At 38.0% G+C, this 17,922-nt stretch overlaps 1 protein-coding gene across 1 annotated transcript; it reads right to left on the bottom strand.

The window, feature by feature from the left end:
- Positions 1 to 974: 974 nt before the first annotated feature.
- ctnnbip1 (catenin, beta interacting protein 1) lies at positions 975 to 16,379 on the bottom strand. Its single transcript, XM_077732362.1, has 4 exons — positions 16,241 to 16,379; positions 8,476 to 8,590; positions 7,995 to 8,085; positions 975 to 1,907 (listed from the first exon to the last, which is right to left on the bottom strand). The coding sequence occupies exons 2-4, from the start codon at positions 8,569 to 8,571 to the stop codon at positions 1,849 to 1,851; spliced, it is 246 nt and encodes an 81-aa protein (XP_077588488.1). The 5' UTR covers positions 8,572 to 8,590; positions 16,241 to 16,379; the 3' UTR covers positions 975 to 1,848.
- Positions 16,380 to 17,922: the final 1,543 nt, after the last annotated feature.

Genomic DNA, 17,922 nt, shown 5'->3' with positions numbered 1-17,922 from the left:
AATAGTTTTTGATCATTAAAACAATGCGTTTGAAAAACAGGAATCTGTTCAGTTAATAAATTAAAACATGACAACCTCCCAAATGTCTTAATGTACTAAATTTAAATATAAAAAAAAAGGAAAAATGACAGTTTACCCAATAATTTGTACAATAAAGTATTTTTTATGCCACAATAATCTAAAAAAACTGAAATAAAAAAATGTTTTAGGGCACGTGTGCACCTGTGTCTTCAAATGTTATTAATTTTTTTCTTGTTTGTACTTGTTCCAGGACAGAAAAAAAGAAAAAGCAGCACAAGTACAAAGTGGGGCATAGTTTAGAATTAAAAATAAAATAAAAAATACACAAAAAAAGAAAGATTCCACGCATAAATTCATCACACTGTGCCTTACCAATGATTTGCCATTCGTAATGAATGGAAGGCTGGCTATCAAAACAAGCACAAACACCATTAAGACATACACAATAAACTTAAAGAATAAGAATAGAGGCCATGTGTACATGTACGAATCCAGTTAAAACTACTTTGTTTTTTTCTTGAAACTGTCAACGTTTTTTTTTGGTCAAGTGAAATGTGTGACATGACCACATGGTTTCAGCTCTTATTTTTGTTAACAAATGAATTTCAACACGCCTATTAAAAATATACTGTATATTCATACGTTATGTGAAATGACGTAAAAATTGAGCTATTGATTTTATATAAGCCCATTTAATTGGGATGTTGTTTTTTTCCTACTGTGTATGGATATACAGTGTTCCCTCGGTTATCGCGGTTAATGGGGACCGGGACCACCCGCGATAAGTGAATTTCCGCTAAGTAGGGATTCCCCTTCAAAAATGCTTAATTTGAATATAATTCCAATTTTTTTACCGCCTGTATACAGTACACCATATAGAATACGGGTAGAGAGAGTGAAATTCACGTTATAACAAAAAAAACTGTAAAGTATGTTGTTTCAATGTAATATTTGTATTTTTTTCCCAAAAAAAATCTGTGAAGCTCTGAGTCCGTGATAGCTGAACCGCGAAGTAGCGAGGGAACACTGTAAATAATTATGATCAAGAAGTTGAGTAGTAATTAACACAGTTTTTAGACAAAACCTGAATTGCCTTGATAGTTTTCATTCTGGGGTAAAACCAACAGAAATCTATACCTGGATGGACAAAAACAATAACGGATGGTTAATGTTTGCAGCCGTCCGATTAGATCAGTGGTCTCAAACCGGCCCCCAAAGGGCCGCAGTGGGTGCAGGTTTTCATTCCAACTCAACAAGGATACCTTTTGCAAGGGCAATCAGTTAATTAGAGTCAGGTGCTACTTATTTTAAAGACAACTGATTGGTTAAATTGTCGGCACTGGATCTGTTGGAACAAAAACCAGGACCCACTGCGGCCCTATGTGGAACCGGTTTGAGACCACTGGATTAGATGATCGGTAACCAAGTGAACACCTCTGTGATTTTGTCCTACGACTTTCTTAAAGGAGCAGCTAGTCTCTTTAAAGAAAAACAAAACAAAAGAGGCCCCAAAAATCAATCGCGACCGTCATAGCACACTCCACCTAAACACCTGACCGACATGGCAAACAAAAACCGAAACTATATTTGATGAACATCCATACAAATCGAGTTTCTGTCATCATCCACCTTGATGTAAGATGACTAAGGAGTCGACCCGTGGCGATCTGTTTTGTGTGTCTTCTGCAAACTGGAAGACAAGACAGAAAAGGTCTGTCTACCTCTTCCAGGTCGCTCCTTCATCATCATTGTGTAGTAACATATAGGTTATTATGGGGGGGATAGGACAGGGAGGGGGGGGGGGGGGGGGGGTTAGGGTAGTTCTAGTCACTGTCTTCGATCTTCCGTCTCTGATCGTGAGAATGCCATCACCACATCCTCTGCACCTGTCGGTCAAAGAGACAGACAGAAAATGTTTTGGACGACAACATTGACTAATTTCGTCATACGCAGTTCTGGGTATGATGACAATTAGGTTTCTGGATGCTCGGACGTTTGGTCGCCTGTCTTTTGGTCCCTTTTGGTCGCTGGTCTTTTGGTTGTCGGTCAAATGGTGATAGTTTACTGTTGAAACCAGCGCTCAAAATTATATTCATGAGAGAGAGAGAGAGAGTTTAATATCTAAGAGAGAGAGTTTAACATCTAAGAGAGAGAGAGTTTAATATCTAAGAGAGAGAGTTTAACATCTAAGAGAGAGAGAGTTTAATATCTAAGAGAGAGAGAGTTTAATATCTAAGAGAGAGAGAGTTTAATATCTAAGAGAGAGAGTTTAATATCTAAGAGAGAGTTTAATATCTAAAAGAGAGAGTTTAATATCTAAGAGAGAGAGTTTAATATATATCTACTGTTTAATATCGGAGTACATTAGACCGGCGACCAAAAGGGACCAAAAGACCGGCGACCAAACGCCCGGCGACCAAACGCCCGGCGACCAAACGCCCGGCGACCAAACGCCCGGCGACCAAACGCCCGGCGACCAAACGCTCATTTTTCAGTCTTTTTCTTGGTTAGTCGTGTTGATAAACTAAATGTTGATGAAGTGATTTCCATCAGCACCTTTTTGTGATAGCCGGAAAGAAAACAACGGCCAGTGAGGGTCTTACAAAAAAAAAAAGCTGTTATCTCCACAGCCCCAAAGTGCCAATTGGATTTAATAACAGTGCAGATATTAAAGTAGGACACAGTTCTTCCTCATATATTTGGCACAAGTAGCAGATCCTGTTATTATTTTTCTGTCCGGCAATCAAGCGTAGCTTGGTTAGATGTTTTTTTTTTTTGGGAGGGGGTTGGGAGATTTTAATGTGAACTTTGAAGAATGTCTCATGCGGGTTTGTTGGCTCACCAAATCAGGTTATGGAAATGAAGGCGCAGAGTAGGCAAGAGGGGGAAACAGGACAAAAATTGATATCTGGTGTGAAGAAGAAGGCAGGTGCATTTTCGGGAAGTGGACAATTGAATTATGGCTGAAAAGTGCGGAGACCTTCACTAAAATGTTGAGCGCAATGTTCAAAAGGGAATGTGGGAACTGTTTCACTTTTTGGAGTCTTCTTGCTCAGCCACAAACAAACATACACACCCTCCAGAGATAGTAACGCAACACAAAGAGGCAGTAGCTTACGCATTGGACAGGCAGGGCCCCCGAAACCCGTTGCCAGGAGACCGATAATGGCCAGAATGCTCCGGGTAAAACTCCTCTAACTTGTTTCAATACAACTCCGTGTCCGGTTGTAGACTGGATCCTCCCTTGCATGACACTTACAGCACAAATCAGCCCCAACAAGCAAGAGAACAAACAAATCATCATTTGCCCTGACTCTGAAATTAAGAATGGCGGAAATTGTTTTCATGTAAAACCAATCACCAAATCAAGAAATATCAAGTGTAAAGCTTTAATACTTTACTCAGCCAAATGAGAATATACAACGTGGAAACTGTACTCACTAAATGTTCACTTATTACTGGACAAAGTGTATTCTAGGTCACAATCTGTGCTTTGACTCCCACACCTACTGGAAGTGTGGTCAAGTTGACAATAAGCGGATAAGCTGCACATTTGTATAACGAGTCACAGCTCACTTGATTGATCGATGTAATGTTCAAGGATGACTTGTGTGCGAAAAAAGAATGAAAAAATAAAATAAGTTGAAAATAGCTAAATTGGTGACCAATGTTCCCTCTAAATTGCGCACAATTGCGCACTACTTTCGTCTTCTCTGCGCAGTAGCAATCATATGGCGCGCAGAAAATAAAAACCAAACATTTTTTTACCCCTTTCCCCATGATGGCGCCCTTTATGCGGCAGTCAGTGGCAGTAGCTCTGTCCAGTTATGTTTTTCGTGTTTTACAGCACGTTTTACATGAAAAATTAGAGGTCACATTGACATGCACCTGCTTATGACAAGTGTGATACTGGTGTGCCCATAACGAGCAAAGATAATGTCGCTCACACTGGTACTTAGTGCGCTCAGGGAGGTTGTATTTCTGCCCAGACCAACAAAAAATTAGAGGGAACATTGTGGGTGACGGTGCTTATTTCATGTCATACTCCATCCTCCCACCCTCTTGAAAGGTATTAAAATATTTTAAATGAACAAAAAAAATGGTGTTTCCTCTTTCCAAATGGTGAATGGCGTGAATAGCTTTCTTTGAACAAAGATACAATATAAAAATATAACATAATAATATATTTCTAAGTACCGTATTTTCACGACTATAAGGCGCACTTAAAAGTCTTAAATTTTCTCCAAAATAGACAGGGCGCCTTATAATCCAGTGTGCTTTACGTATGGGAAAAAAATAAAATGTGTCATTCATTGAGGGTGCGCCTTTAAATGTGGTGCGCCTTATAGTCGTGAAAATACAGTAGCTAAATTTTGAACATAAGCAAGTCCAGCAATTATAGATCAATTTGGTCTAAAGCTGGATATCTTTGCAGTTTAGGAACCCTGCACAAATGAACTAATTAACACACCTGGGTTAAAAATCTGCATAGAGATGAATCATTATCAAAGGTTGAACTTCAATCTTTATCCTCGCATTGGAAATTGAGCCTTACGCAAGAAGTTTCCATTTTATGACATTGCAAGGCAAAAACAAGAGGTTCATGGTTATTCTATCAAAGCAAACTCCATATTTGTGTGTATGAGGCGATGGGTCAGGCAAAAATAAAAAAAAGATATCAGACACAAGCTGTGGTAATTAGCATGCCGTCTCTCCTGTTATTTCAATCTACCACTGCAGCATGTCGCAACAACACCAAACCCACAGGGGACCTCAGACTTCCCGGGACATGCAAGGTTGCTATGGCAACTCTTTTACGTAGATCTCCACCTTTGTTGAGGCGACCTACTGCTTCTGGGAGAAAGAACTTTCCTTTGTTAAATAAGACAGTATCATGAGCTGATTGCTCTGCCTTACTGTCGGGCAATGGCTAAAATGTATAAAATGCATATAACATTCTTCAATTTAAGCAACATTAAGAAACCTATCAAGAAATATATGTAAATACATAAATTATTAAATAAAAAGAAATAAATATCGGAATTACAAGTTGAAATCTGAGCACTATAATGACAAAATTGATATATATTTTTTAAATTGTATATTTAATTTTTGCAATCCAGGTCCCACATTTATATTTAGGGTAGCGAGTCTATAGAACAACTTTAAAAATGCTATGGCAGAAAGTTAGTCCTAACGCAGACATGGGCAACCTACGGCCCGCGGGCCACATTCGGCCCACTAGGCCTTTTAATCCGGCCCGCCGAAGTTGTCCAAATAATGTTTTTTTTCCCCAAAATGGCGCTGTCACGCGGAAGCCAGTGGCAGTAGCTCTGTCCACTCTTGTTTTTTTGTGTTTTACAGCCACTCTATCTTTTTTAAATTACATTTTAATACTTCTTAGTACATTCGTATTTACTTTACTTAATACTTTAATGAGGAGTGATGAGTATGTTAATACTTTACTCCATTTTTTCTGTTTATGTTTCATATGTACTGTTAACGGATGCACTTTTTTATTTGTATCGTATCTTGTGCTGACCCGGCCCATCTGTCAAATTTTTAAAGTCAATGTGGCCCCTGGGCCAAAAGCTTTGCCCACTCCTGTCCTAACGCAACCTAGCTAAAGTAACTAAACCTTTAGTAATTTGCAGGATCGATAGTTGTATAATGTACATTTGTTATTTCTAGCAAATTAGTATATATTTTCCCTTTATGTTTAGTCAAAGTCAAAATGTGGTTGGTCGACGATATTTTATTATTAATGTAGCCAGGCTAAAGAGCATAGCGCCATGTTGCTCTGTCCTTAACCGGCATTCCGCCAACTAATCGATGAATCCATCACACATGACACTATTACACCATGACGAGAACCCTAGCAGGATAAAGGGACAAATGACCTCTGCGGTTGTCTAAAAGCGTCAACACATTTACAAATTCTACAACATCAGCATATTGCGGTGTAATTTGAGGTGGGTGGGTGACTTGCTTTTTCAAAGAATAAGCCAATGAAGGGTGCTTGAACTCCACAGAATGGGAATACATTTAAAAAGATGCTTAACTTTTAATAGAGCAACCTTTTCTCCATATAAAAAATCCAAAGTTCCCAAATTATTGGGGTAAAAAAAAATAATACTACATGTTTTCCGATATGCAACAAAGCTGAGAAACACCCAGAGGACGCAAACAAGGAAAAAATACCGCATGATAAGAGCAAGAATGTCTGCAGGTGTGTCACTGTTTACATTTTAAACCTTATTTTTCACTCAAAAGTGTTTCCTTTGACTATGCATGCTGATTAGAAACCCATATGCAGCTCATATCGGGTAGGGATTTGGTATTGGCAGATTCACGAAATGAGGTGCAAAAATATGTAATCAGGACATCTCTAGTTCGGAAAGAATAGCCCAATGCCTGGGGAGGAAAGTGGAGAGAGAAAATATTTTATACATGTTGCTGCAGCAGGTTTGTCAGATTATGAAAATCTCAATCTTCGTTATTTTGAAGGGAAATAAATGCGCAACGGGTATCTAAACAGATTCTCTTGCCGTACTTAAGCAGAATTGAATAGACAGTAGAATTTGTGTGTATATAAGTGTATGTAATCATACAAAAATCATTCAACTTCTAGATTCCTACAACCAATGTGCAATTGCGCACTACTCTCGTCTTCTCTGCGCAGCAGCAATCATATGGCGTGCAGTAAATAAAATCCAAACTATTTTTTTTTTTTTTTACCCCTTTCCCCATGATGGCGCTGTTTACGTGGCAACCAGTGGCAGTATCTCTGTCCACTCTTATTTTTTTTTTGTGTTTTACAGCATGTTTTACATGAAAAATTTGAGAGAACATTGACACACACCTGCTTATGGGAGGTGTGATACTGATATGCCCATAGCGAGCAATGATGATGTCGCACTCACTGGTACTAAGTGCGCTCAGGGAGGTTGTCTTTCTGCCCAGACCAACAAAAAATTTGAGGGAACTTTGCCTACATGATGTTGTAGAATTCAAAAGAAATTATTCTGATGCCTCTCAATGCATAAGCACCATACCGAACATTTATAAGTGATTAACAGCATTCTAGTTTGTTCTATGAGGTCTAATCTTGCTCCTCTGGATAAGAAGATCAACACTAATGATTTATTAATGCCCAATCGCAGGTGGTCAGCAGACTTCCTGACAACACTAAATGTGACTGTTGATGATGTATAATACATACTCGGCACATCATGTGCCGATTGAGGTAGCTCAATACCACTGAGGCTCTCCCTACTAAAAGTAATATATCTCCAAGGCGAGTTTTCCGAATTAAGCAAAGAACAGAGCCAGAACAAGCAAACCAACTGTCAAGAAAAATACAATATTCTTAAATATAATCCTATTTCTGCATCTTGACCCTCTTGCTACTGTGACAATGAAATTTCCTGAATATGGGATGAATAAAGTTATCCAATCCAATAATGAAACAGTCCAAATATATTTTAAGCGCCTTTCCTGGCACCCCTTTTGAGTGTGAATAACATTTTGTAACACATGAAAAACATGTAAGGTATCAATATAAGGAATGTTTGTGTAACTACGCAATGCTGTGACAGTCACACAGGGAAATAGTTGGTGTAAAACTGTGGTCATAAGCGCCACCTGTTGGCAAATCCCATCCCAGCAACCATGCAACCATTATTGTACTGACAGAGGTCAGACACGAGTGCTATTCAGAGCTCTTCCTGGGACAAGTGTAAAACCAGATGTTAAAAAATGCACTCAGAGTACACCGAGAATGACTCATTTTCTTACAGAGTCTGCTACCATTTCTCAAGTAATTCTACACTGTTGTGGGACAGTGTGTAGGTCTGTGTCAGACAATCCTGTGAATTTTGCTGGGGTCAACATACAAGGGAAAATGTGTGGAGGAGATAACCCCAAATGTGACTGTCCCCATGGTGCCTTTGCAATGTGTGTGTCAGCCTTACCCTGATCAATGCTGTGCTGTGGCAGCTGGCTCATCTGACTATGGACCACACCTGCATAATTCCGGAGAAAAGCCTCTTCGCTTGGCGTAAGCTGTAAAAGATATATATACATATATATGTAAAAAAAAATTGGGGTGGAGGAATCTTATCAGTTTTAATCATTGCTGTTTAACCTAAAAGTCGCAGTATGTGCAGGTTTTCATCCTAACCCATGAAGTCCATACATTTTTACCAATATATATAAAAGTGTGATCAGTTAAGTGCATTCAGTTGCTGCTTGTGACAGAAGAAACCACGTTGGCTAAACTGTGCGTGTGTTAGCTATTTGGAAATTTTACATCAAGTTAATTACATTTTGAAGAATAGCCCCATTGATGATCTGTAATGAACACCCATGGTACATCGGAAGCAATTGGAGATAGCTGATGCAGACATAGAATGGGATGAACTACAACATCATTGCGTGTTCTGTTCTACGTACATTTGAGCCCATTTTCTTGAGCATGAGGAGAACTCGCACTTTCTGCTGGATGTACATGTCTTCAGGAGACTTTCCCGGGGCCTCCTCGCGGTTCATCCCCCCAGCTCCTGTGGCTCTACACAAACACACAATCAAATAATGAAGCACAGTTGGGTTAGACCAGACACGGGCAAACTATGGCCCGCGGGCCACACACGGCCCGTTAGGCTTTTTAATCCGGCCCGCCGACGTTGTACAAATAATGTATATAAATATATATATAGATATATAACTATATATAGGTATATAAACATATATAGATAGATAAACATATATATAGATATATAACTATAGATAGATAAACATATATATATAGATATATAACTATACATAGATATATAACCATATATAGATAGATAAACTTATATAAATATATAAACATATATAAATATATAAACACATAAACATACGTAAATATATAAACATATATAGATATATAAACATATATCTATATATACACACAATAAATGTATTGAAAAATAATCATGAAATAAATGCAGGTTAAGCATGATATAGTCTCGTAAAATAATAACACCAGACCCATCCACCCAAAGAAAAGAAAAAAACTCAGCATGGACTCATTAATATTTGATGCATGTTATCTCACAGATCTCAGCCCCTGCCTGCTCTTTCCATCTCTTCTTTTCGGAGTTACTAATGACCTATTTTCACAGTCAGTCTGCAGCTATGCAAAATATAGGCAAAGGGTAGGACAAGGATTGTCACAAGCCGATAAAAGAATCCGACAATACACACCCACAACAAGGTCAGCTGTTATTGCATTTGATCTCACCTATCACATACCGAAAGTATTTTCAGATAATCCTAATTAAAAAAAGCCAAAGCTCAGCTTCAGACAAAAGTTTCATATATAGAAATGAAATGTAAAGGATAAAACCTGTAACAGGAGACCATTTGTATGCAAGAAAGGTTCTGTTCCAGCCTTCAGAATTTATCTATAATAGTCATAGTGATTCTGATAGTTCTGGCAATTTATTTTAGCCTCTTATCTACATAAAAGGACTGCTAATACATGTTGACAGACTGTTTGATGGAGGGGTACAGTTAATTGAGGCTCTTGCTTGCTCAAATACAGATGCCGATATATGGATAGAGCTGCTATACTGTCTGCCACAGTGTAGATTCACCATGTGATCGGAGTCGTGACCGGACGTTTGGTCGCCGGTCTTTTGGTCGCTGGTCAAATGTACTAAGATATTAAACAGTACTTAGATATTAAACTCTCTCTCTTAAATATTAAACTCTCTCTCATGAAATAATTTTGAGGGCTGGCTTCAACAGTAAACTCTCTGTCACCATTTGACCGGCGACCAAACGTCCGAGCACCGATCGAAGTTAGTTCTTTATTTTTAGTGATCTTAAAGATCAATTAAATTGATTGGATGCTAATGTAATATTGCATCTGATAAAAGATTGTTAAATGATGGGATTTACTACTTTGCCGTTATATCTGCGAACATCATCTGAAGAGATTCAAACAAAATAAAACAAGTGTTGACTGTTGGGATGGATGGACGTCTATTGCCGCTAATGGCATTGAAACACAGCCATTCAATGCTAACCATCTCTGTTAAAATGGATTTGATGTTACTCTCGCGCTATTCTGACAGTAATGGCATAATGTGGTGCTCGGACGTTTGGTTGCCAGCCTTTTTGTCGCCATTTTTTGGGTCGGCGGTCTTTTGGCCGAGTTTACTGTTGAAACCAGCTCTCAAAAATATATTCATGAGACTTTAATATCTAAGTACTGTTTAAAATCTAAGTAGTGTTTAATATCTAAGTACTGTTTAATATCTAAGCACTGTTTAATATCTAAGTACTGTTTAATATCTAAGTACTGTTTAATATCTAATTACTGTTTAATATCCGAGTACATTTGACCGGCGACCAAACGTCCGGTCACACACAATGTTAAGATTTTTTTCTCATAGACTTATTTCTTTCATTTTTGGCGTTTTATTGACTGGATGTTGAGGTAGGGTTTGCGCTCCAGGAGCTGATTGGTTGCCAGCTAAAGTCTAGAATCATAGAGCTGTCATGCATTTGTTTATAAAATACCTGTACTACTGACTGAAAAATTGTGGAGGACTTGGCAGAAAAATTATATTCTTCTTTGCTTCAGAAATTAGAACATTCAAATAATTCAAACTACTGTGATGCCTTGGATCCAGTAGTTGATCAATGAGTTGTAGCCTAAAGGGTCTGCCTTGGGTCCTTTTTCCCCCCAAGAATGGAGTGATTGTACAACAAAGGCTCATTAATATTCATGCCTATTTAGAGACATGATCACATTTTTACATCTGTCTGTGCCAGGACAAAAGGCTGTAAGGTTTCACATTCATTTTCTGTATAAAATAGAGGACTAGTGCTTTCATGAAAGGAGTAATTATTTGGAACCTCTTGATGTTGGCGCTTGATGTTAGAAAATGAGGACATATTTAGTTTCTTCACAAAGCTTAGGCTTCTAACTATATTAAAAGAACTAAATGTCATCATTTACCAGACTAAAAACACCATTCTCCTATCTACACAGCCAGTATTACTGTACATCATGTGTGGAACTAAAGATTTCAAAACAGCTACAGAAAGTCTTTAGGCAGTAAAATACAATCTTTGGATGTAGTTAACTTAGGATCTTAATGAGGTCAGACGCAAATAAACCGTCTTACTACTGCCACAATGTAATTTCCCGAATACAGGATGAATAAAGTTATCCAATCCAATCCAATGTTTTCAGAATTTCTCTTTAAACTTAATGAAACATACCAAGTATTTTATTTCCGAATTGCTCATAGCAGAATCAAGATTGTACTCCGAGGAATTAACGCCTTATCGCCGATGATTCCAGGGAACACTCACTATATTGTATTGTTTAGATTTACAACTGGACAAGCAGGACAGATAAACTAGATCTTATTACTTGTCACGTACATCATCCCAGTAATGCAATATTTCTAATAGACGTCAGAAAGTTAATAATACTTTAAATGATACAGTGGTCCAATCACTAATGAAGTACTATTTAGCATCAAAATATGACATTATAAGACATTATGAACAATTAACAGTAACTGAGCTGAGTTGGCTCCCAGGCTTTCATGTAATGTGATAGGCTCTCACATTTGTTGAGTCATGAAGGGAAGAGTGAGCTAGTGAGGCATGGCTCAGTCTATTTGTGCCTTTCACGACTTGGCTGAATCAGCGGCTCACATGATTCACAATATTGTACTGTTTTTATCAATTGAAACTCCTCCAGGAAACAGTTAAACAGGAATTGAGACATAGGAGTGGCCTCCCTAAGGAGATCATTGCTCACAATGTGCTTAGATTGCTGGTAGAGTGTCCCCTCGGTTATCGCGTTTAATGGGGACCGGGATCCCCCGCAATAGCTGCGTTTCCGCTAAGTAGGCGTGCCCCTTCAAAAATGCTTAAAGAAACGTGTAACACGTGCACAAAAGCACCACCAAGCAAAAACATCATCGTAGTCCAGATGGAGGATCTTCTGCAGTTTTTTTGTACGTAAGAAACATCGTTATTGGGAGTTGTGAACATTGTTTTTTTTGGGCGGTGAAGATACTCCTGTACACAGCCATGACGTCATCAATGTGATTCCTGAACTCTCACCATGTTATTGACCATTTCTTTGGCCTTTTTTTGATGCAATTACTAATTCCTATTGAATATTTTGTTTGCACCTCTTGTAAAATGATGTACATTATAATTATAACTTAATATCTTTAAAATTTTTATTTTATTTTTTCCTGAAAAAAAATCTGCGAAGCTCTGAGTCCGCGTTAGCTGAAGCGCGAAGTAGCGAGGGAACACTAATAACTTTAGGGTGGGAAAATTTCAGAAAACAAAACTGAAACAATACACAAGTGAACCAAACCGAACATGCAAAACTGAGATGGTTCCATACATTGATGTGAACTGTTAAACCACCAATAATTACATAGAAAAAAATAGTAGAAGTATTATTTGAAAACACGATAGCAGAAGAAGAAAAAAATACTGGATGTAAATAGGCAGCTCTGGTACAAAGATACCTCTTCACATGGACCGTGAATACAACAATGACTACACTATTGTCAAACAATGGCAATGAACTGGATTGTGCAAACGTGATTGATAAGTAGGTCATGTCTTGATGTCACCACTTGAGGCATGAATTCAAATAATCCAACATAACTAACCAGATTGGCAGCAAAACTGGCTTTCGAAGGTGTGACTGATTATCCTCAATTATGCAACATTACCAACACAATATTAAAATTACAGTCTATTCTTAAATTCTTAAATAAATATTAAGAGAATAGTAATTTGTATCTATAAGATCTTTAAGATGTTCATAGGTGTACCTGTTAGTGGATCTTAGCTTGTTTTTGTCCATGACCGGACGTTTGGTCGCCGTTTTTTTGGTCCCCTTTGGTCACCGGTCAAATGTACTTAGATATTAAACAGTACTTAGATATTAAACTCTATCCCATGAATATAATTTTGAGAGCTGGTTTCAACAGTAAACTCTTTGTCACCATTTGACCGGCGACCAAAAGGGACCAAAAGACCGGCGACCAAACGACAGGCGACTAAATGACCGGCGACCAAAAGACCGGGGACCAAACGTCCAGCGACCAAACGTCCGAGCACCGTTTTTGTCACGACAAGAAAATTAAGTTATTTTTTGTACTATCATCGTTAAGGAAAACACAAGTACATTTCAGAATTCAACTTAATTGATCTATTAAATTATATTTAAAGACAAATTTATATTATCTGTATTATAAAAGTTGATTATGACCTAAAAACCTGAACCTATGGGATTTTTACATACAAATGAGTTTCATATCATCGATCTCAAGATAAAGTATCTTCTACTATAGTATCAGTCATAATTAAATCTTTTTGAGGCTCTCTCAGTCCTTGCAGAGGGCTGCTCAAAGGAACTTCAACAGAAGCTGCAGCCTTGAAGTTGCTCCCTGGGGGCTGAAGGCTGGAAGATTTCAAATCTGTGCACGTCAGTGCAAAGCATCAATCACTATTTTTCAGACTATGAAAGCTACACTTAAAATCATTTATTCTTTCCAAGAATTGACCAAGTGCCTTACTGGACTTAATGTATAATTTTTGGCCGTAATTAGTGACCTCAAACTAAATATATTTTTGTTACATAACTATATTTTTACTGCTTCACTAAGGTATATCAAAACACATAAGGTCACAAAATCTGTGCAGGAAGAAATTAAACAGTGCGACTTTAACACCACATATTCAGGGTGCTCGGACGTTTGGTCACCGTTTTTTTGGTCGCCAGTCTTTTGGTCGCCGGTCTTTTGGTCGCCGGTCTTTTGGTCGCCGGTCTTTTGGTCGCCGGTCTTTTGGTCGCCGGTCTTTTGGTCGCCGGTCTTTTGGTCGCCGGTCTTTTGGTCGCCGGTCTTTTGGTCGCCGGTCTTTTGGTCGCCGGTCTTTTGGTCGCCGGTGTTTTGGTCGCCGGTGTTTTGGTCGCCGGTGTTTTGGTCGCCGGTCTTTTGGTCGCCGGTCTTTTGGTCGCCGGTCTTTTGGTCGCCGGTCTTTTGGTCGCCGGTCTTTTGGTCGCCGGTCTTTTGGTCGCCGGTCTTTTGGTCGCCTGTCTTTTGGTGAGTACAACTTGAACACCACATATTCGGGACAGAAAAATAGTTTGTCCCATTTGTTTTTTTTTCATGAGATATTAATTGTTTAAGATTTTTTTCTCAATCTGTAGAAACGGATAAGAGTGGCAAAATAAAAAACGAAAATAGGCCAAAAAATGAAAAATTTCCATCGTTAAGTGGACAACTATCAGCTAAAAGTTACTATTCGGAAAACATTGTGTCAACCACAGCCACCAGTTTGCTAGGATATGTTATGGTGAGCAATAAAATGCATATTTCGAGCCAAAGTAACAGACCACAGGAGGCTACTATACGCCTTGGACATGCTGACAGTGTGTCAAAATCCTGTGCCAAGCCAAGCAGGGGGTTGTGATACGATCTGTATCTCACAAGCAACCGACTAACAAATGTGGGGGATAAGTGTGGTTAAAAAAAAATCACCTGCCAAAAAACATAAGCAACTCTGGCCACCAGTTTTGAAAAACTCCTCACTACCAGAAGGGTTTGCAGCAAATTGACCTGGTCGGGGTGCAGTGGTACCCAAAGCTCCTGAAAGGGTGCCAGCTACAATACATAAATGGCTTTCAGTTTCCTCACATGCAGAAAGCGAACACTGTGAGGCAGGGTGGCACAATGCATGCATGATCCAAAAATAGAAAAGCCTTAGAGTTAAGCCATTAGCACACAGGGAAAACCAAGCAGGGTGCATTTGTAGTTGGGAATAAAAATGATAACAAATTAAAAGATGCACTGGTGCCTTTTGTGATAGCTGAAACGGGGCTTATAAGACATTGTGTATACTAGTGGTTGCCAAATACTGAGGAGACACATTATTTATTTATTTTTGTTATAAAAAATGTATTATTTGATTGTTTATGTATCTATCTTGAGACCACCTATCATGACAAGTAGGTAGTAAGGTAAGTAAGGCTTCTTGTAATACAGGCGTAGGGAAACTATGGCTACGGAGCCACATGTGGCTCTTTTGATGAGTGCATCTGGCTCTTTGCTAACCTGTGAGCTAAAATATGGAAACGGCTGGTGACAGAATTGAGATACTACATCTAGAACTGCTTTAATATTCATTTTTTTGCAGTAGACTCTACTGGAATGCCTCCTCTCATTGATTAGCAATGGCATAAGAATATTTTTTTTAAATATTCAGTTTTTTTCCACTTTAAAAGTGGTGAAATTAAAAAAAATGATAAGACACTTGTTTCCATGTATGTATTTTGACTTTTAAATTCGTAGTAGGGCTCAAAAGGAATAACATTGGAAAATACGAATTGTTTGTGGCTCTAATCAATGATTATCAATGAGAAAATCCATGCAAAAGAATGTAATGAAAAAATATACATTTTAAGGCGCTGGGGGTAGTGTCAATGCAATAATACCAGCATAAAGCTCCTATTCCGGCGCTTTCTCACCAGCAGTTTCCATAGTTTACCTCACAGGTTAGTAGAGAGCCATATGCACTCATCAAAAGAGCCACATGTGGCTCCCGAGCCATAGGGTCCTACCCCTGCTGTAGGATGATGGATACAAATGAATGAACTTTGTAAAATACAATGTAATAGCAATGACACGCGTTGATCTTACCCAACTATTTAAAAAAATGAAATGAAACTCAAAATGGAATCAGGAAAAAAATTAAATCCTAAAAAGATATATGCAATATATTTCAGAATTCAGATTGCAGGACATTCAAACTGGAGCAGTGATGCCGCTAACAAGCAGCGAGCATTTTTCCTCACCATTTTTTCTTAACATTGTCATTTCGGAATGCAAAACGGCAGTATTACGCGACTCGCATTTAACAATATCGAAATACTTTTTATGCAACATATTAAGAAGCCGCTGAAGCAGCATTGCCCGGAACCAAGTAGCCGATGCTAATAGTCAAGCTAACTCGCTAGCATTCCCGAGACAAAAGCCTTGAATGAAGAAGTTCCTTTGGGTGCGAACGGCAACCAGGTGCCGCTGCTCTGCTCGATGTCTGAGAAGCTAAACAGGAGGATTCTTCAAATCAGTGCAAACCCGCCCATTGTAATGTTAGGAAGAAACAATGAGCTTACCCCTCCTGGTCCAGCTTTTCTTTCTTGTACGCTATATTTGAATGGAGTGTTGGTGGAAGGAGGGCGTCCTGTTCCGGGGTCACATCCCTCCTGTCGGCTCACAGCGTTCAACGCAGCGGTCCTGCTGCTTTTGTGTAATTCTACTTTAAGCCACACGGGGCGCTGTTCACGCAGCTCCATACGGGCTGGGTCTGACACTACTATAAATATCCACTTGAAAACACCACCCTACAAAAAAAAAAGAAGAAAAAACACTCACTGGAATCGAAGGTACACAATTTGACAAATAGAAAGTGTATTACAATGATTTAACTTGAATAATTTAGAAAAACAGTTCCCAATTATCACCTAGTTATGTAGTACAGGGGTGGGCAAACTTTTCGGCTCGGGGGCCACATTGACTTTAAAAATTTGACAGATGGGCGGGGCCAGCACAAGATATGATACATATAAAAAAGTGCATCCGTTAACAGTACATATGAAAGATAAACAGAAAATAAGGACTAAAGTATTAACATACTCATCACTCATCATTAAAGTAAAAAGTATAAAGTAACAAGGATTGTATTAAGGAATATTAAAATGTAATTTGAAAAAGATAGAAGGGCTGTAAAACACGAAAAATATAAGAGTGGACAGAGTTACTGCCACTGGCTTCCGTGTAAACGCCGCCATCTTAGGGTATGGGGTAAAAAATATTTATATTTTTTAAAGTTTGGATTTTATTTACAGCACGCCATATGATTGCTGCTGCGCAGAGAAGACAAGAGTATTGCACAATTTCAAACGCGCGCATCTGAGAGGGAACATTGATTATCAATATAAAAAAGAAATGAATGAATACATTTTCTATCAAATATCTTTTTTATGGTTGCAGGTAAATTAAATATATAATTCAGTTTTGGGCAAATTATATTTAATCAATCATTTATGATTAAAATATTAACAACATTGGGCAATTATGGTCTTCAATTGACCTAACAAGCTTATTTTTGTTGTCAAAAGCTGCAGAAAAGAGAGGAAACTTATACAACCATGGAAAGAAGATTTAAACTCTAAAAAAAGAAGGTCTGAGAGGAGTGGGCATGAAAAAATGAATTAAAAACCTAATTCAAGGAATGTAATGAGCAGAATAAGTGCAATTTTGTGGAGGTTACTAACAGGAAAAATGTATAATATTCTGTATAATAGTACCTGGTATGTCTTTCACCAAAAAAAATTGAGAAAAAAACAGTCAAAATGGGACTTCATTATCAAAAAACGGAAAAATGCACATTCAGATAGAAAACCACAGCCTATTAAAAAATCTTTTTTGTTATAAACATTCCTTTTTTGATGAAATGACAAGTGAAGTGATCACCTTGGAATACAAAAAAAATTAAATTAAATCATCATGATGATAAACCAGTTTGAATTTCTATATATTGACACAATCAGATTTACATTAATTAAAACCGTTTTAGTCCTGGCAATAAAAATAGTCAATAAAATATCATTTTAAAATATCAACAACTGGCAGAGCAAATGCAACACACTGCATCCTAATTGACCCTCAAAACACATTTAAAAATATTTCAGTACAAATATTCAATATTAAATAAAACATTTTTTCTGACCCTTTGCTGTAATCCATTGCTGATGGCATATGCTGTATAGTGCAATATTCTGGTAAATTCATATTT

The sequence above is a fragment of the Stigmatopora nigra genome, chromosome 1 (genome assembly GCF_051989575.1).
Source record: "Stigmatopora nigra isolate UIUO_SnigA chromosome 1, RoL_Snig_1.1, whole genome shotgun sequence".
NCBI lineage: Eukaryota > Metazoa > Chordata > Actinopteri > Syngnathiformes > Syngnathidae > Stigmatopora > Stigmatopora nigra.
This window is presented reverse-complemented; position numbering and strand designations above follow the sequence as displayed.